Here is a 21741-nt window from a genome sequence, read left to right as displayed (position 1 = left end):
CAGGGGACATGTGACAATGAAGTGACCTGATTTACCACAATAGATGCGCAGCCGCTGGATGACACGGCGCTGGCGTTCCTGGGGGTCTAGCCGGGTGTTACCAATTTGCATGGGATCATCAGGTGTAATCGGGGGTCACGGAGGGGCAGTACGTGGTGCCGAAGGCGGGTGAGATGCTGCCGGCGCGGAGCTCACGGTGGGAGTGAGCTTGCACGCACGAACCCCTCTCTCTCTCATGCTCTCTCACATAGTCTGTTATCTAGGCGGATGGCGAGTGCTACGAGAGCCTCGAGAGAGGAGGGCTGGTACTGGGCAACAAGCTCATCCTTGAGTTGCTGGGAAAGTCCATTAAGAAAGATGTTCCTAACCGCCGCATCATCCCACCCGCATTCTCCCATCATCCCACCCGCATTCTCCCACAAGGATCCGAAATTCGATGGAATATGCTGCTATGGAACTTGCGCCCTGAGTGAGCGTAAGGAGACGGCGAGTGGCTCCTCTGCCCTGAACGGGGTGATCGAATACTTTTTTGAGTTCAGCGGAAAACGAATCGAATGACTGGAGTACCAGGGAGGAGTTGTGCCATAGCGCCATGGACCATTTGGCTGCTTTGCCGCAGAGAAGGTTAGTGACAAATGCAGCCTTTGATTGTTCGGTGGCATAACTGTATGGTTGGAGGTTGAATACGAGTGAGCAATATAGTAAAAATTGGTTACATGTACCTAGGTCCCTGGAGTAGGGCTCGGGCAGAGGGACATGAGATTCTTTGTACGGGAGGCGGGGTGGCTCGGAGGCTGCGGGCTCGGAAGGAGTATTTACGGGACGAAGGTTGGATTGCATTTTAGAAGACAGGAGGGAGACTTGTTGCGTGACGGAGTGTAGAGATTCTATGACATGCACTCACCCTCCAAGGTGAGTGCATGTCAATGCATGTGAATCGCCTCCGAGGTTGCTGGGTCCATTTGTGGCCAAAGTATTCTGTCACGTATGGAGAAGAGCTGGACCCAAGAGCAGGCGGAGGCAGATAGATAGTGATGAACAGTTTATTTAGGAAGGTAATGGACGTGGTCCTGGGTGCGTTGGTATGCAGTGGTCTGGACAGGTGGCAGGCAGTGGAGAGGACAGGCGGCAGGAATGACATGGATCAGGAACACAGGGAAATACTGGGAACGAGGAAAGACACAGGAGTCAAAAAAGGGAAACAAGGAACAGTGTGGCTTACATGAGGTAAGTGGGTCGTGGTACCGCTGGAATAAGCTGCAATACTTTGGCGAGGCTTATATGTAGGTGGTGACGAGGGCTGATTGGAGACAGGTGTGCGGTTTGAGGAAGGTGCTGAAAGAGAAAGTGGAGGGGAGCGAGAGAGATGACGCAAAGCGCCATCCAGGATCCAGAAACGGTACTGCAGGCCAGTACATGACAAGTGGTTCGATAAATAGTGCGAATAGCAGGGGTGAGAATGGGCATCCTTGTCTTGTTCCTCTTTGTAAAGTGAAACTTTGTGATGTGACCCCATTTGTGGTGAAAGTTGCTTTGGGTGAGTTGTATAACGTTGTGATCCAGTGAACCAATGAGTAACCAAAACCAAATTTATGAAATATTGCAAAAAGAAAAGACCAGTTAACTTTGTATTGCTTTTTCTGCATCTTGAGAGATGACAATTGCTTTTATGTTATTACGCAGAGACATACTTATTATGTTTATTAGTTGCCTGACATTACTCCACCAATAGTCTGACCTTTAATGAAGCCTGTTTGGTCACAGTGTATTATCGATGGGGGAATTTTTTTTCTAGTCTGTTGGCCAGGGTCTTAGAAATCAATTTGATATCCTTATTAATTAGTAACAACGGTCGGTAATTCGCGAGGTGAGAGGAGTCTTTCCCTGGTTTCCATAGTAACGAGGCCTCTTTTTCTCCGTCACCATTCTGAAAAAATAGTGGCTCTAGTATAGACCAGAAATGTTCATAAAACTGCGGAAAATCCGTCATTGCCTGAAGCTCTACCCATTGGCAAAGCCTCATGCAATTCTGCAAGAGTTAATGGGGCGACTTTTTACTTTCTGAAGTTACTTGACGGATGTCTAGGTTATTGATAAAAGTTCCAATGTCCTTTTTATTTGGCTTATTGGGAGATGAATATAAGTTTCTGTCGTAGTTGTCCAATATATTTATTTCCTGAGGTGATTGAGTAAATTTGCCATTTAAATCTTGTATGGTTGTGATTAGTGTTTTTTCTTTCTTCAAATCTAGAAAATCTTTCCATTCTTTCTTTTCAAATGTATCAAACTGGAAAAAAGAGACAAATTGGGGCATGATTGCTGATTGTTATTGGATTTATTTTGAGGTATGGCAGTTTCTGTCTTGTGCTTTTAGATTTGCATCTGTATGTTACGAAAAGCTACATCTGACTTGCAGGTGATCTTCAGCCTCCACTATTTGTTATAAAGGCATCAAAACACTTAATTTATTGATGTATTATTATGGTGCAAATGTAATGATTATATCTTAATTTATGGCACTCAAATCATCCGATTAAAATCTAATTACTGGCAAAAAGGCCCAATAGGACTCCTTCTTCAGCTTGACGGCATGCCCGACCGCTGGTGTCCAGTTCTGCCAAAGGTGGGAGTTAAAACTCCTTTTGACGGGACTCTGCCAGACATTCCCAGCAGACCATCACAATAAATTTGGGTCTGCCAGGTCGGACTGGCATTTTACTCCACCATCGGAGCCAACTTGCCACCAGGTAGTGATCGGTTGACAGCTCCACCCCGCTCTTCACCCGAGTGTGCAAGACATGCGGCTGCAAGTCCGATGACACAACCACAAAGTCGATCAACTGCGGCCTAGAGTGTCTTGGTACCAAGTGCACATGTGAACACCCTTATGTCTGAACATGGTGTTCGTTATGGACAGTCCAATAACAGAACACTGCTCAGGTTCCGATCAGGGGGGCCATTTTTTGCAATCACGCCCCTTCATGGTCACTGTCATTGCCCACATGACCGTTGAAGTCCCCCCAGCAGACCGAGGGAGTCCCCAATGGGAGCACTCTCCAGCACCCCTCCAAGGACTCCAAAAAGGATGGGTACTCTGAGCTCTTGTTTGGTGCATAGGCACAAACAACATTCAGGACCAGTCCTCCCACCCGAAGGCGGAGAGAGGAGTTGTGTAAATTGCCTCATTTGCAATCTTGTCTCAACATACTAAGAAGGACAGCCAATATTTTCCCTGAAGTACAGCCTTCTTTTTCATGGCAGTTTTATGCTCTTTTTATGTCTTATTCTTTGGCCTATTCCCCTTTTCAAAGAAGCTCTCCAAACCCTTTTTTTTTTACTGATTTTTGCTAGCTTGTGGGCTTACTTTTTACCCTTCTCATGTGACCGAGATGAGCATTTTGAACGAGGTACAGGCAGATAGACGTTATTTTCTAAATAAAACTGTTATGAGAGTTTGATGATCGATACAATATTTTTTCTTCAATCTCTCTGTGCTGCTCGGTACCAAATGGTCTGGGCTCGGCACCGGTCCACATCCCAGTGGTTGGCGTCCCATGACGCAGATGACATGTTGCTTTCTTCAATGTAATGTCTTGCTTCCTCTCTGTGGTCTGAACAATTGTTTTATCCAAGGTCATAGCACTAAATTCTGGGGCCCCATACCATACATAAGCCTTCTGAATGGCCCTCCACACACGCACACATGATCACACACACACACACACACACACACACACACACGCACACTCTCACACACATATTCTATCCTAAAGTTGTTTTACTTTGGATTTTTAATTGTGTTGTTTTCTGTTTGAGCTTAAAGTATTGGCTTAAAGTATTGGCATTAAAATGATCAGCATCAATATTATCAATAATAACTAATACTGCAAGCTTGTGTTTAATGATGTTAGTCATTTCACATAATTTCTATTTCGCCTTCCCCAAAAGGGGCTGTTAGATGCGTTAATGGGTTCAAAGCAGTGTTTTAAAATCAGACCTCACTCTTCTCACCGCTGACCAGGTGGGGTGGGGGTTGGGAATGGGGTCAGTTATTGGTCAACAACAGCAAGTGTCCGAATTTGATCAAAAGGGCTTATTGTTATTATTTCTATTTTTTTTTATCTATTATATTCTCTCATGTATCTTGTTTTGAGTGGTTTTCTTCATTTTTGCTTATTTGTTTTTCTTTTTAGCCAAAACAATAATAATAATAATTTTATTTACATTTAAATACCAACTTAAAAATTGGAAGGTGGGTTTACGTCGTCATGTATTTGACCCTTTTTGTTGAATAAACTGGAGTTGTTTTTGGGGAGTTAAAATTTCCTTGACTCTGCATTGTGCTGTTTTTTTTTGGTTTTTTTCTTTTGTTTTTTTTTAAATAAATGATCGACGGGATACTTGATGGGCCTGGACTCATTTGTTGTACTTCCTGAGGAAATAGGGCATCTACGGGTCATTACAATTGGGCGCTTATCGACACACTCTAGAGAATAAAACGTTAAATTACCATCGTGGCTAATTAGCAAGTAGAAAGAGGCTCCCCAACTCACACATGAAGTGGCGGCCCCGGTGACACACACTTTTGAGCCATGAAATAAACTCATTTAAATAAATGGAATCACCCATGTACTACAATAACCCGATACTCAGTGACAGTCGTAATTTGAATTAAGCAACCTTATAATTGAAGTTTCACAGCAAAATGCATTTTATCTGAATATTTATGATGTTTGGTTGTTTAACTGACATATTTGATTAAAAGAAAAAATAAATAAATCTTCAAAACTTTCCAAAAGCCCAGGGTCCCCCTGTGCTTGGGGGACCCTGGTACCCTGGTACAATTCACTACTCATGAAGTAATACACCTGTGGTACCTAATAATTTTAATTAAACATCTGACTTTGAACAAATATGATAGGTGCTATACAGCCTTGAGGAACAAGACTCTCCAAACCAATGAACCACAACATTTCAATAAGAAAATAATGAACATGCCTTTCAGGGTGTTTTAAATTTCAGTGTGACATTTTGAATTTGTAACAAGAGTCTGCAGCAAATGAATATCAATGACTTGCAAGTTTGATATGAATATTCTAATAACCGTGGCTTACAAAAAAAAAAATGATTCTGCTATACTCGCTTATTGTGCCCGAGGGGAGATATTAAATGTGCCATTCCACGGAAGTCCCAGTTGAAAATGGGTTTGTTTTTAATTTGCATGTGATCATAAGGGTTATCGGGGGAACAGTGGCCCGTTTACCATTTATATTTTTTATGTCGTGCCTTCTAAATGAGAGTATTTTTCTTTAGTATGAATAATTGTCTCATGTTTGGAGCGCTCGTACCTGATCAAGTGTTCTAAAGCCCACATTCACCATGTTTCATGTAATTTGTTTATGAAGACTACTGAAGAGGTTAATGAGAGAGTGGATCATTTGTCTACCCACTGTGAACAAATGGAATTGGGGATTTTGGGGGTGTTAATACCTATGTCAGTGTATAAGCTGTATGCACACTGCTCTTGCACAAGAAGACAATTGTTTGTCTCCATGTATGATTATCACAAGCTTTCTTGACAGTTCTAAAAATGCCTTAACTCAATAGCCCGCTCTTGTGGAGCAACTTGGCTAATGTGGAGTGATATCTATCTATTGCATTACCTTGTCCTCTTCCCTGAACGCTGCCTTTTTTTGATTGAGGAGTCTTTTGATGTTGCAGCTGATCTAGGGCTTATTGTTTGAAAAAACAACAACAACCCATGACCGGTACAACCAAATCCTGCAGACGGTCATATGGCCAGTGAAAGAGTCACCCTTCCTGTAAGAGATTGGGGCTCTCAACCCAAACGTTATGTGCTTGATCTTGTCAAATTATCCTTGAAGAAGATATTGAAGCCCCAGTTCCTCCTGTTGCTGGGTCATTCATGTTATTAATATTTCTTCCATTAGAAAATAGTCCATTAATTTTTCCTCTCGTTAGGTTACACTTTAAAGTGCTTTGAGTGCATAAAAAGGTAGAAAAGCACTATCGACTGTAATTGGAATCTGTTTACCATTCTGGTATTTTGGAACAATTGCTTTTTTTTTTCTTCTTCTCTCTCTCCTCTCTCTCAACACCACCGCTCAAGTTGAAAACCACTCTAGATATTGACTGATACCTAAAAAGTACCCACTACTGCCACTGCCGCAGTTACAAACATGAGACGTATTGTGGCTCAGTCGGTGGTCACTGACATCTGTAGCACAGCATAGCATGTATGTTAAACCTTTGCTGGCAATCTAAAATTGTGAGTTTGAGATATCTACTGAACAAAGATACAGTAAAGTGGTTCATATTTGATTATGCAGTAATTCATATCATGCAAGAAAGTCCAAACATGTTTTCCAGTTGCTCCATCAATGTTTTTGGCAGATGTATGGATGCTAAGCACATCAAGAGCACTCAAGAATTTATTTATATATTTTTTTTAAAAACTGCCTGCATCACACATGAAGCTTGTGCTTGCCTGTATTGCACTCTTTCACGTCAACACTGAGTGGTGCTGTTTTCACAAAGCACGAGCAATCATTTGAAGAGTAAGTATGACATGAGCTCAAAATGAAGGCGGAATGGAATTTATTTCCCAACTGAAGTCAAGATGTGCCTGTTTAATGCGCGAGGAAGCCGTTGCATGAATGAAAGAGTATGTTTGAAGAAAATTTGGAAACAAACCTTGGGCAACACGTCCTACGCTGGTGACGTTCAAGCGCATCGTCGGTTTTTTATAGCACGTCCACTTCAAGATTGATATATCTTCAATGTGTGAATTTTAATCCTTTCTGCCTTAAACTGAACTGCAGCTGTAGCTTAGGTGCAGCAGAAGTGCTTTGGAATAACTACATTGTCTCTGAAGATGCAGATTCATCGGGTCATTACAGGGCATTCTTGGTTTACGATGGCGACGTAACCTGAAATTGCACGCAAGTCGGAACCCGTTATAGTCTGTCACTAAATTATGTTAAATGCAGTAGTAAAGTAAAAATGACAGGAAATATTTTGATGAAAACTCTAGGTCATAAATATACCAATCAAATGAAAACAGTAAGTACCGCCTGAACCTGCCTTCTTGGGCTGCGTGATGACGTACAGTATTTTTACAACGCTGCACAAACTAGTTCATTTTACGTCATTCACAACCTCAAAACCTCCTGTGTGCCGGGATTGTCACTGATAACTCCCTGTATTGGCCAAACTTTAGTATGTATCATAGAATCCTTGGTCTCTGTCAAGGTAAAGCCACAATTTTGAAATCAGTAATTACTCAATCACTGTAAAAGCCCTACGATTGGCTGGCAACCAGTTCAGGGTGCACCCCGCCTCCTGCCGGATGATAGCTGGGATAGGATCCAGCACGCCCGCGGCCCTAGTGAGGAGAAGCGGCTCAGAAAATGGATGGATGGACTGCAAAAGACTGGACTGTCTGGGTTTCATTCTCCCGAAAATCACAAATTACCTTCATCTCTCATCTGATGGAAAATTAGGCATCAGACAATATTTTACTTCTGGTAAGAAAAAAACACGTGAAAATTTGTGTCAACAAACATAAATTAAGTTAACGTGACCTACAAATAAAATCTCAAATTAGTGACTTCAACACTGCAAAATCAAACAACCTTAGCTCCCTTTCTTATGTAATGCTGCTATATTTCTCATTCCCCCCCCCCCCCCCCCCCCAGTCGAGTTCCTCGTGAGAGTGTCCACATTTCCATCCCTCAATGTGTAGTATTGTGAACTTTAAAAGCATCCATGTATGTCATTGTCCAGTGGGGACTGTCACACTTGCACAGGAGCATGGATGAGGACATGATCATTATTTATTTGATTTTATTTCTTCAGGGAATCTGGAGGCAACATGCTGAATCAGGGGGGTATTTTAAACACGTCTTTCCCCCATTTTATAACATATCTATGGATTGCAAAATGACTTTGATCACGTACAAAAGGTAGCTGGGAGAAAGGCTTTGGGAAAATCTTCCGTCTTTGGTCCCAAATGGGAGTGGAAATAGAATAGTAAACAGTGGGACAGCGAGAGGGATGTCCTGGGATGGGTTGTTGAAGACAGTGACAAACTCCCGAGCTGATCACTGTCCTCTCCGTATTCTCAAATAGCAATACTCCTGTGGTGTAATTGGGAAAATTCAAGGGAACGAGTATGATACAGAGAAAGCCCCCACATATAGCAAGATAGTAGATTCAAGAAGAAAGTCATACAACAAAGGGAAAGTGAAGGTCAAAAGTATTTTTGTAAAGTCAAATTCCAAGCGGTTTAAAAAAAAAACCAAAAAAACTTACGATCAAGATTTGATTTCATGGTTTCTGGTTCGAGAACCAATTTTAAATTTAACTTTAATCACGGGTTTCATAATTTGAGGTTAATTCACATTGACCTCAAGATTGTGTCCCGAGAGTGGTGGGAAAGTCATTTAATAATCTGAACCTTACTTAGCAGAACTTTGCATTTCCCCATCATCAAGATATGGAAAAAGATCTCACAGTCTGACTCATTCCCACACGAATACATATTTGAATAATTTACTAATAAAAAGTATAGTTGCAGGCTAGAGTATTTTGAAAAAATACATTGATTGTATTCATGGATAAGTGATGTAATTGGGATTTTGTTCATCTGATTGAATAAGGTTTCTTCAAAAAAGGAGCTAAAATTTGGTTAAGCATTATAAGGACACTGGTCTGTAGAGATGTGTCTTCCCTTGAATTAAAAAAAATAAATAACAATAACTAACTGTATTATCAGTGAGAACAACAGTATGTTTATGATAAACATCCATCCATCCATCCATTTTCTACCGCTTAGGGTAAATAACGGGTCGCGGGGGCAGTAGCTTTAGCAGGGACGCCCAGACTTCCCTCTCCCCAGCCACTTCATCCAGCTCTTCCGGGGGGATCCCGAGGCGTTCCCAGGCCAGCCGAAGGACATAGTCTCTCCAGCATGCCCTGGGTCGTCCCCGGGGTCTCCCGGAACACCTCACCAGGGAGCCGTCCGGGAGGCATCTGAGATCCTCCCGGATGACCGAGCTTCACACCCTATCTCTAAGGGAGAGCCCGGACACCTTGCGGAGGAAACCCATTTCGGCCGCTTGTATCCGGGATCTTGCTCTTTCGGTCACGACACACAGCTCGTGATCATAGGTGAGAGTAGGAACGTCGATCGACCGGTAAATCGAGAGCGTCGGCTTCCGGCTTAGCTCCTTCTTTACCACAACGGATCAATACAAAGTCCGCATCACTGCAGACACTGCACAGATCCGCCTGTCGATCTCCCGTTCCATTCTTCCCTCACTCGTGAACAAGACCCCAAGATACTCGAACTTGAACACCCATTTCCGACTGAGGACCCCCGTCTCAGATTTGGAGGTGCTGATTCTCATCCCAGCCGCTTCACACTCGGGTGCGAACTGCTCCAGTGAGAGTTGGAGGTCACGGCTTGATGAAGGCAACAGAACCACATCATCTGCAAAAAGCAGAGATGCAATACTGAGGGACCAAACCGGACGCCCTTGGCTGCGCCTATAAATTCTGTCCATAAAAGTTATGAACAGAATCGGTGACAAAGGGCACCTTGGCGGAGTCCAACCTTCACCGGGAACGAGTCCAACTTACTGCCGGATATGCGGACCAAACTCTGACTCCGGTCGCACAGGGGCCGAACAGCCCGTATCAGGGGGTTCGGTACCCCATACTCCCGAAGCACCCTCCACAGGACTCCCCGAGGGACACGGTCAAACACCTTCTCCAAGTCCACAAAACACATGTAGACTGGTTGGGCGAACTCCCATGCACCCTCGAGGACCCTGCCGAGGGTGTAGAGCTGGTCCACTGTTCCACGGCCAGGACGAAAACCACACTGCTCCTCCTGAATCTGAGATTTGACTTCCCGACGGACCCTCCTCTCCAGCACCCCTGAATAGACCTTACCAGGGAGGCTGAGGAGTGTGATCCCCCTGTAGTTGGAACACACCCCCTTCTTAAAAAGGGGGACCACCACCCCAGTCTGCCAATCCAGAGGCACTGTCCCCGATGTCCACGCGATGTTGTAGAGGCTTGTAAACCAGGACAGCCCCACAACATCCAGAGCCTTTAAGAACTCCGGGAGAATCTCATCCACCCCCGGGGCCCTGCCGCCGAGGACCTTTTTAACTACCTCGGTGACCTCAAACCCAGAGATAGGAGAGCCCGCCTGAGAGAACCCAGACTCTGCTTCCTCATCGGAAGGCGTGTCAGTGAAATTGAGGAGGTCTTCAAAGTATTCTCCCCACCAACTCACAACGTCCCGAGTCGAGGTCAGCAGCGCCCCATTCCCACTATACACAGTGTTGATGGTGCACTGCTTCCCCATCCTGAGACGCTGGATGGTGGACCAGAATTTCCTCGAAGCCGTCCGGAAGTCTTTCTCCATGGCCTCACCGAACTCCTCCCATACCCGAGTTTTTGCTTCAGCGACCACCAGAGCTGCATTCTGCTTGGCCAGCCGGTATCCATCAGCTTCCTCAGAAGTCCCACAGGCCAAAAAGGCCCGATAGGACTCCTTCTTCAGCTTGACGGCACACCAACGGGTTGACGGCACACCAACGGGTTCGGGGATTGCCTCCACGACAGGCACCGACCACCTTACGGCCACACACAGTCGGCCGCCTCAGCAATGGAGGCGCGGTACATGGTCCACTCGGACTCGATATACCCCGCCTCACCCGGAACATGAAAAGTTCTGTCGGAGGTGGGAGTTGAAACTCCTTCTGACAGGGAATTCTGCCAGACGTTCCCAGCAGACCCTCACAATACGTTTGGGCCTGCCACGTCGGACCGGCATCTTCCCCCACCATCGGAGCAAACTCACCACCAGGTGGTGATCAGTTGACAGCTCCCCCCCTCTCTTCACCCGAGTGTCCAAGACATGCGGCCGCAAGTCCGATGACATGACCACAAAGTCGCTCATCGAACTGCGACCTACGGTGTCCTGGTGCCAAGTGCACGTGTGGACACCCTTATGCTTGAAGATGGTGTTCGTTATGGACAATCCGTGATGAGCACAGAAGTCCAATAACAGAACAGCGCTCGGGTTCTGATGGGGGGGGGGCTGTTCCTCCCAATCACGCCCTTCCAGGTCTCACTGTCATTGCCCACGTGAGCATTGAAGTCCCCCAGAAGGACGATGGAGTCCCCAGCGGGAGCGCTCTCCAGCACCCCTTCCAAGGACTCCAAAAAGGGTGGGTACTCTGAACTACTGTTTGGTGCACAGGGACAAACAACAGTCAGGACCCGTCCCCCCACCCGAAGGCAGAGGGAGGCTACCCTCTCGTCCACCGGGGTGAACCCCATCGTACTGGCGCCAAGCCGGGGGGCAAGAAGTATACCCACACCTGCTCTGCACCTCTCACCGTGGGCAACTCCAGAGTGGAAGAGAGTCCAACCCCTCTCGAGAGGACTGGTACCAGAGCCCAAGCTGTGTGTGGAGGCGGGTCCGACTGTATCTAGTCTGAACTTCTCGACCTCACACACCAGCTCGGGCTCCTTCCCTACCAGAGAGGTGACATTCCATGTCCCGAGAGCCAGCTTCTGTAGCCGGGGATCGGATCACCAAGGTCCCTGTCTTCGGCCACCGCCCAGCTCACACTGTACCCGACCCCTATGGCCCACAGGTGGTGAGCCCATGGGAAGGGGGGCCCACGTTACCCTTTCAGGCTGTGCCCAGTCGGGCCCCATGGGTGCAGGCTCGGCCACCAGGCGCTCGCCTTCGAGCCCCACCACCAGACCTGGCTCCAGTGGGGGACCCCTGTGACACGCGTCCGGGCAAGGGAAAACGAAGTCCATTGTTTGTCGTCATCATTCGGGGTCTTTGAGCCGTGCTTTGTCTGGTCCCTCACCTAGGACCTGTTTGCCATGGGTGACCCTGCCAGGGGCATAAAGCCCCAGACAACATAGCTCCTAGGATCACTGGGACACACAAACCCCTCCACCACGACAAGGTGACGGCTCAAGGAGGGGATGATAAATATATATATTTTTAAAATGTCTCCAGGTATCGCCTCATACAGTAGCTTTGCATGTGCTCCCAAGGCGAATAGTGCATCATAATTTCTCAGTGAGGTCTTGCACTTCTGTTAAAGATCAGGAAACTGAGAAATTATTAATTTCCGTAAATACCCACCTACCAGCTGTGTTTTTACAAATTGAATTAGTCTTTTGGTATTAGATAGGTCTTGGCCCTGTTTCTAATCTCGACAGAAATATTTAATATTATTTCCAACTGTTTTTACTGTAGTTGTCAAACTACTAGAATTTCAGACTGCCTGTTTCTTTTATTTTATTTTAAGACAGAGTAGGTATATAGTTCGAGCCAGAAGTATTTCAGAAGTAGAATCACCTTAATTGTCATTGCCTCTAAAAAAAATGTCAAGACGAACTTTCCTTGTACAGCTCACACAATGTATCAATAAATAATACCAAAAACAACAACGTGTCAATACACAAAATCAATAAGTATCTATAATAGTGCCCGTAAAGTGATCCTTGCTCTTCTCCTTGTGGGCCATTTTCACCTGTCGGATGACTTTTTCAGGTTTTGTCTGGCTGCGCTGTACCGTGTACAGTCCTGTCACCTCATTCGAAAGGCATGTCCTGTTCCTCTATAGAATATATAAGTTTCACTTTTTAAATTGAACTACTGAGGTAAATTGATAACTGCTGTCAAGGTAGCTTGCCTTGATGAAACAATAATACAGACAGTATGTTTTTAGTTATTTATTTGTCGCTTATTCGCATTTGAGCTGATGAGTTACTCACAAAAATTCTTAAATAAGGATAAAGTGGGTGGCGTTAGCTCATCTGTAATGACTTGAGGCTCTCGGTTTAAGTTCCGCTACGGCCAAATGAAAATGGAAATTTGTTGGAGAGATCCTTGTCTGCTTTCTGACTACCAAGTGCCCTTGAGCAAGGCACCGACCCCATCATCTATAGCTCAAGAGGTTCAGCTCTCTTCGTGTGCCCGTTTCTGACATCTCTCCTTACATGCCTGCATGTGTGGGATCTGGTTCACTGTGTGGTCTGCAAAACAAATATAGAGCAGAGTATAAGCTATTTTGGGGGGAGATTTGAATAAGTCATTAAATTAGCTTGCTGCTACATGGAGACCACTTGGAAGATGATGAATAAACCACACAGGGTCCTCGGTTTGCGTCACATTTCTTTTCCTATAACGGCAGCATAATGTGAATTTATACATGTCTGATTCCGTAGTCTATTGCTATTCTACACTAAGGCAGTAGTACAGTCATAATTACAGTAAATATTTGCATGAAAAACAATAAATATTAAACAATCAACAGCAATGCTCACCGTCTGGAACCTTGCACCTTATATGTCGGGACCGTCATAAACTAAGGACCCCCTGTAATTGCTTTTATGTTTATGCCAAGAGCGTTGTGTATTAAAAGCAAGAAGGCTTAAATGTAGCTGTATACATCGCTGTTTTCACCACCTTAAAGATTTTATCCTGCATAAGCAAAATGTCAGCAACTGTTGTGTGTTCACTGAATCCCACAGCACCTTGTGGTAATCCAGTGATTAATATGGAGGAAGACATTGACCATGCAATTACTCATAGTGTAGTTCGAAGGACAGGGGTGGGGTTGGTTTGGGCCTTGTCCAAATGTTGTGTCATTCGGGATTCCTGCAAATAGGGATTTTCTACTCAACCCCTCCACCATGTTTGTTACCAGTATATTGATCGTTGACCACAATGCCGTGGAGACTTTTTATCTGCTTCGGTTGTAGATGGTACAGAGGTCAAGCCGACCCCTGGGTCACCATGTGGGGTCAATGCTTAATGAAAGCATATCCTGTTTGATGTATGATTGTAGTCTGGGGACTATCCAACACCCAAGCAGCAGAAGAGAAAATGGGGCTACCAAAGGTTAATCAACTGCAATTTCTTTCTCTTTCTCCTGCCTGATATTGCGTTTGCAACTGTGAACGATTGGTGCTGAGAGGGCTCCATTGCTCCATAAAGTGTGGGTATGAAATCCTGTCATTCCAATCCCAAACTACTTTGTTTTATTTTTTTTACATTGTCCTGTAAGTACCGTATTTTCACGACCATAGGGTGCACCGTATTAAAAGGCGCAGTCTCATTTACGGGGTCTTTTTCTGTATTTAACACATACATAAGGCGCACCGCATTATTGGGCGCAGGCATGGTAAAACATACGCTAGCTTAAAACATATGGTAGCATGCATTCACGCTAAAACAATGTTTTTAAAAAGGCAGCAGGAGCAAAACTGAGTTCGGTTGTACTTTATTGAAGTATTTAACAATGTACTCACGTTATTTTTTGATCAATCCTCATCCACAAATCCATTAAAGTCCTCATCTTCTGTATCCGAAATGAACAGCTGGGCAAGTTCTCCATCAAACGCGCAAGGTTCCCTCTCGTCATTGTCGGAGTCAGTCTCGTTGCCGTGCGGCTCCTCAGAAATGATGCCGCCTTTTACGAAAGCTCGAACAACAGTGCAAGCAGACATGTTAGCCCAAGCATCCACAATCCATTCACATATGGTGGCGTAACTCGCCCGGTGTTGCCTCCCAGTCTTAGTAAAGCTGTGTTCGCCATCTGTCATCCATGGCTCCAACGCCAGCTTTTCCTTGTAATCCGCCGGAAGTTGCTGCGCCACGGTAGTCCTTGCCCGGATGGATAAATGGCGCCGTTTCATAAAACGAAAGCACCAAGATGGACGTCCCTGTTAAATTTTCATTTTCTTCTGCAAGCGTTATTGCCCTCAGTCGAAACTGTCGAGACGCTTCTCCCGGCTGTTCTTTGCTCATTAATCCATTCATTAAAGCCGCCTCGCCTTGTTTCCGTGGAAACACAGCTTCGTCTTCTTGACTTGGCGAAGCTCGTTTTCTTGCTTCCTGAACCATGGATTCGTTGATCTTGAATTTTCTCGTGGCTGCTCGATTCCCATGTTCCTCCGCGTAACTGACAGCTTGCAGTTTAAACTGTGCTTGGTAAGCGTGTCTCTTCGTAGGTGCCATTTTCGGGAGTGTCATTAGCCAAACCGATGTTGTTTTACACAATGCACACCCCGGCGCTATATACCTACTGGGGGCGTGGCTTTAGCGTCCTCCTTCACGCACCCTTCCCCCTTTACGTCCGCATGCTGTCCTCAGCCACGTCCGCTTTTCCTCTGTATAAGCAGCGTGTCGGCAGGAAATGAACTGTTTCATCAGATATATGAAATATATATATATATCAGAATTTTCAGCACAAGTCCTGAAAAGTAGATTTTTAAACGTTTCGGGGGCTTCTTTGCAATGAAAATATTTTAAGAGAAAATTGCAAAAATAATTGCAACATGTACAATGGCTGTTACAGCCGGTACTAGCTCTGCTTGTATCCGAGGTGGGTAGTAACGCGTTACATTTACTCTGTTATATTTGCTTGAATAACTTTTTGGAAAAGGCGGCACGGTGGCCGACTGGTTAGAGCGTCAGCCTCACAGTTCTGAGGACCCGGGTTCAATCCCCGGTCCCGCCTGTGTGGAGTTTGCATGTTTTCTCCGGGCACTCCGGTTTCCTCCCACATCCCAAAAACATGCATTAATTGGAGACTCTAAATTACCCGTAGGTGTGAATGTGAGTGTGTATGGTTGTTTGTATGTGCCCTGCGATTGGCTGGCAACCAGTTCGGCAACCCCGCCTCCTGCCCGATGACAGCTGGGATAGGCTCCAGCGCGCCCGCGACCCTAGTGAGGAGAAGCGGCTCAGAAAATGGATGGATGGACATAGCCAAGAGGAGGGGCCTCTAAGATGAAAAGAATATGAATATACTGTGTAGTATATTAAATATTTATAATATTAGTAATTTTATTTGTTTGCACAATATAGTGCTGAGGTTTTTTTAATGAGTATTTTTTGTTATAGTCAGATGTTATGTTTTTACAAATTACAAATTAATACAAATTAATACATACATACTAGTACACGTTTACATCACCAGATATAGATAAGTACATTGTATTGACATGTACTTATTCATTCATTCAAGTGTAATCAAGTACGTATGCATTTGAAGGAGCTTTTCTGGTGTTGTGTTTGTTTTGGCTGAGACGCAAATGTTCCTGAAAAAAATCCAAATGTGATCGGGATTGGCACCTCTGGGCTCGCGCTCGTGGCTCAGCTCAGCCGAACTGAGAAAGGGAGAAATCAGTTCATAAAGTGATTCCATTCATTATTTTCCCTCCAAAGATCTGTTTGTTTGAGCACGTCATTCAGGAACAACACAACAATACTCAAGCCCATTTGATCGCTCTGCTCCCCACCCAAAAAGAAAATGCAAAAACAGAATTTTCATTCTGACTTCATGCACTGTGACTTTTTTTTCTGTGCAATACGTGGGAGGTGTTCAATTCCATGAGTGATTAAAATCCAATCCTTCAGATTGGATACGATTGCTGAAAGGTGGGAATGGTTTCACAAATAAAGTGTGAAAAAGGGCTGCTGAGGAATTACCTGCTGTTGTAGCAGCAGGAGGAGGAGGAAGATGGAGAAAAGAATAAATTAGTCCAAGACGCTTTTGAAAAGGAATTGTCGCCCTCTAAAACACACACCTCCCCCTAGGTTAATACTTTGCCGGCAGCCACAACCCATAACTGTAAAAGTATTTACATGATGATGATCGAAATGATGGGTGTAGATGGCCCATCCTCAACTCACAATAACTAGCCCTTCAACAGTATTTGTATCATGTATGCAGCCCATAGTTCAAGCCAGCCACTACACCACCAGTGACGAATGGGTGTTTTAATTTCTTTGGATTTATGTTGTCACACTGTGATTGACTGATGACCAGCCTAGGGTGTACCTTCACCTCTCGAGCAGGACAGTACTTATTCATTCATTCAAGTGTACATATGTCCTGTATGTAAAACAGGACAGTCTCAAAATTTTATTGATATTATTGGATGTGTTCAGAATGTCCACAGCACTGTTCTGTTATTTGCTAAACAATTCAGGAATCGATTATTATTCTATTTACTAAGTCCATCGAATTAATTGATTTTACCACCTCCCGTGTGTATACACATATACTGTATTCACGCAGCCATGCATTTGTTTATTTATAAAAAAAAAAATTATGTTTTTTTTATATATACATGCGTCATTTAATTATGTGAGGGGAAAAAGGCAAACAAATATACAAACAAAAACCAAAGAAAACAACAATTCGAAAGGGAGTAGGAAGAAGTATACATCATCAACATTGCAAAAGTATTGCATCATTTTCCATGTACTATTGCCATAATATATGTAATATTATATACAACGTACAATACACTATAGGCAATACACTTTGCAATCTACTAACCATATTTATATATGTATAATTATGGAAAGCATATTATTAGACTTTATGCAATAAATACAATTAGATTTAGCTGTAAGATATTTTATATATTTATTAAAAATAATAAACAATATTGTATAAGGATATACAATGGACTTTTCTCTAAGATTTTCCTAACGCCTTATTAAAGAATTTCTAAAAGAAAATATTTAAAATGGGATTGGCCAACCCGGGCCTATGTACTCAAGATAAGACTGATAATGATCTTCATGCCACTTGGTCCTGTCAACCAGTTCCTTTCTTCCCTTAAAGTCCAGAACCTATTACTTATCAAAGAGGATTTTATATGCAGTGACTTGAGTGGCAAAAATACCAAATCATGCATAATTGAGGGCCTCGGGTGGTCTGCTATCTGTCTGAGTTGCACAAAGGTTCCTGGTGCATCTGTGGCCCATTATTGTTTTGTGAATAATACACAGCAGTCCCCTGAACATTTACAGGAACAGGTGTGTCAAACTCATTTTTGTTGCAGGCCACATTGTAGTTACGGTTTCCCTTAGAGGGCCATTATGAATATGAAACCATAAATATGTTTAATTGTCTCATTATAGTATAGTATAGACCCAACAAATTGATGGATAACTAGTTTTTAAATAAGAAGTTAAGAATAATATTTTGTTCAGCTATTGTTCAAGTTCCTGTGAAAAGTTGTTTGGAGCCAAAAAAATGCTTGTTATATCTCAAAGTTATCATTTATTAGTGTAGAGTTAGTGTAGAGTTTTGGATTAAAAACAAAAATTTAGGACAAGAATACGCCGAAAGTGACACCTGCGTTGCTTCCGGTTTAGCTCGATTTTACGTTTAACGTTATAATCAAACTATTTTTGTCACCTAAAGGGGCACCACATCTCTTTTTATATTCAGAAATTTTGGAAAAAGTGACGAAAAACCTCTATGTGTCGTAATCTGTAGGTTGCTACAGGATTGAAATATGAGTTCTCGATTTCAGCAGTTTCACTGTTTCACTCAAACACACAAAAATTACGCAGGAAGTGGAATTTTATAGAAAATGTAATACTATCTAAGGGGGAAAACTACAGGGAAACAATACAGAAGGACTGGACTACAAAGATTACGAGTAAACGTACGCAAAGAATAAAATGTAGGGCGAATGACTGAACTCGTGATGTGAGGGTGGAATGAGCATGCGCAGTGACAATGCCGGAGTTGCGAACCTCTGTTACCGTTATTATAATCCAATTATGCACCAATTTGTGCTTTGGAAACCACAAGCTGTACTCGCGTTGTGTTGAATAGAATTGACCAACCAGGCTGGTTGGTCTTCCAGATAGCTGGGCCGGGTAGGCGAACAGGTGTATTTGAAGAAAAAGGAGGAAAAAAAAGAAAAACAGAACAGCAGGGGTAGGGTGGCCAAACCGCCTTGGTGACGGTGTTCGTCACAGGCTCAGAGGAAACTTGCACCGCCATTCCTTCCGGACGGATCATTTATCCGCAACTTAGCTACCCCACACACACAGAATTGTTGTTTCGGGGCGCGGTCAGACTGCTTCTGCCCTCCGCACTCGTCGACGCAGTGAGGAAGGTTACGTGCGTCTACGCAGCCTTGTGGTGAGAGGCGGGTATGCCAGTTTTTTGGGAGGTTGAAAAAAAACGAGAGGCCCAGAACAAAGGGGCTTCTGACTTTTATGCACAGGAGAGAGGGCTGGCCCAGGGACCAAAAGAAAGACAGACCGACATTAGACTAACAGACATTTAAATTTGTTCAAGTCTGTGGTACAGCTCGCGGCTTGCAGTAACTCTCCAACTCCAGCGGTCGGCATTTTAGTACTGCCCACCAAAAGGGGCTTTCTCGGTGAGCTGTTAATTAGTTTAAGGTCCGGGTGACATAAACCAGGCTCCCTGAGACCGTCTGGCTCAGCGGGGCAGCAGGGAAGAATGCAGAGTTTGTCATGGCCCTGTGTTTCAAGTTGTTTTTCTTTGTGTTGCAGTGTCTGGGTGGGCGTGGACATCGGCGACGCACCTGTCATGCATTGTAATCATCAGCCTTTTTAGGGGCCACCGTGACAGTGTGTGGGCGTCGGAATAGTCACTCGTTTTTGCCGCCGTTCTGACCGCTGTCCAAATTTAGGCTCAATACGTTTATACCACACGGACCGTTTGTCGTATCTCCCTGCGTTATCTGTTTTTGATTCTCTATGGTGGTGAGTTCCTTTAGTTTCATATGTCTCGCCATCACATGCTCTGCCATTTAAGTAAAATTGTTTGGACCTCTGACCTGGAGTCTATTTTTTTAGATCTGCCCTTACGGCATTGCCGATCGTGACAGAGTTTTAACGGCTGTGGGGCTTTAATGCTGGTACCTTGTTCTGTCAGGGCGTATTCGCTACATTAGCTTCATATGACTATTTGAAATTTGGATACAGATTTTAGCAAGAATCATGGAAGTTAATACACATGATTTGCTTTTACGGGCCACATAAAATGATGAGGCGGGTTGGATTTGGACCAAGGGCTTTGAGTTTGACCCCTGTGGACTAGACTAATGATGAGACAGAAGTAACTGCACTACACCTTTAATTTAAAATTAAAACAACTGACAACATCAAACCAATTGAGCAAATGATATGACGTTCCGGATTGTTGAGTTACTTCTCTTTGTCTTGAGAAGGGAGGATTGGGTGTGCCGGTATGCCTGACAGCCATTTTGTCCTTTGATGGAAGGTTTGGAGTTCTCTCTTTTTGGACTTGGCGATATTTTTCACAAGGATTTCCTGATCAGTTTTGTTGTATCCCTCTTTGATTTTGCAGACAAAATGTTTCTGGTGACTTCTGAGCTAATTTTGTTTATCACAAAGATTGGTCCAAGATGATTCTAAATATTGTATAAAATTGCATCTATACATAGTTTCTATTACCACTAAAGGTTCCATCTATTGGTCTCATTTTGTGACTTGAAGAGGGAACATTTTTTTCATGCCATGTGATATTTAATTTGTGGAAAATAAAACAAATCTCATTTGAAAGCAAATGTTCCAATGCTGCTCTGTCATTTGCATTTGCAGCTCCAAAAACATGACCAAGATGAACATGTGCCCTCAAAGTGGAGATCAGAGGAAGAAATGGCAGCAGAAGCCTCCATTTTGAGAAATCAAATCGAGAACTCTTAGACGGTAAATATTTAAACAATTATTTGTTTTTCATATTTTGTTTAACTCTATCACTAATTGCAAAAAATGCATTTCTCTATAGGACAGCATGTAAGGTCAGCAGGGATTGGGAAAAAACATCACATGAAGTTGAACAATGTTGGAGGAGTTTTGTTTTGGTACACAGCTTGTATGTATTTCTTCAACAAAATAAAATGCATGTAAGCTGATTGAACTCTAGCAGCTATTTAACATAATACCAATTACCTTGCCACCTGTGTATACATCAGTACGTATTTAAAGGTAAAGGTACATTATTTGCTCCGATTGCCTGGCAACCAGTCAAGCGTGCATGGACCCTAACAGCTGGGATAGGCTCCAGCTCACCAGCGACCCTCGTGAGGGCAAGCGCGAGAGAAAATGGATAGATGGTACTTTATTTGTCATATGTACAATGAACAGCAAGAAATGTTAACTACAGTTAACCCATCCCTGAGGAGCAGTGGGCAGCAGCTCGCATTAACACCGATGTACCAAATCCTTGCATCAGCATCTTGGTCAAAACAACTGGCTGGGAATTAACTTACACCTGGGGAAAAAAAAAAAAAAAAACATGTATGGTGAGAACATGTTAACGCCAAACACAAAGGCAGCCAAGTTGCGTGTTCAAAAACTGCTGACCAGTCTGTCACCATGCTGCCATGTTCTATGAGTTATTATTGTATCTCACAAGGGGACATTCATAGTTGCCTATCACCTGGTTCAGAATGTATTTTTTTCTGTCCATAACACAGGTCACAGTTTGATTTAGATCGCAATTACAGTTTTGAAATCTCAAAAGAACGTTCATTCTTCAATTTTTCTAATAGTCCTTTATCCCCCATCAATTTAAAATCCATAGTGCTTTCATTTAGCAAACAATTTTGAAATATGTGTGCAAACACTTCGAGAAGCACTGACCTTACAACCTAAATTCTAATAACTATCAATTTTCCACACCGCTTATCCTTTTCAGGGTCGCGTGTTGCTGGAGCCTATCTCAGCTAACGTCGGGCGAAAGGCGGACTACACCCTGAACTGGTCGCCAGTCAGTCGCAGGGCACATTTAAAGGTGGACAACCATTCAGACTCAAATTCACACCGTCACTGAGTGGGAACTGAACCCACACTGT

General features: G+C 43.7%; 1 protein-coding gene across 2 annotated transcripts in view; it reads left to right on the top strand.

Moving 5' to 3' along the window:
* The window catches only part of fhit (fragile histidine triad diadenosine triphosphatase), a 296326-nt gene extending 275574 nt beyond the window's left edge, over window positions 1–20752 (top strand). For both annotated transcript variants that reach the window (XM_061688132.1, XM_061688131.1), the window contains 2 exons: window positions 20486–20593; window positions 20673–20752. In XM_061688132.1, coding sequence (XP_061544116.1) covers window positions 20486–20590 — 105 coding nt within the window. In that variant the 3' untranslated portion in view covers window positions 20591–20593; window positions 20673–20752. The remainder of the gene's footprint in view (window positions 1–20485; window positions 20594–20672) is intronic.
* Window positions 20753–21741: the final 989 nt, after the last annotated feature.

The sequence above is a fragment of the Phycodurus eques genome, chromosome 10, assembly GCF_024500275.1.
Source record: "Phycodurus eques isolate BA_2022a chromosome 10, UOR_Pequ_1.1, whole genome shotgun sequence".
In the NCBI taxonomy this organism is placed as follows: Eukaryota; Metazoa; Chordata; class Actinopteri; order Syngnathiformes; family Syngnathidae; genus Phycodurus; species Phycodurus eques.
Note: the sequence above shows the minus strand (reverse complement) of the source record. Positions and strands in the feature narration are given on the sequence as shown.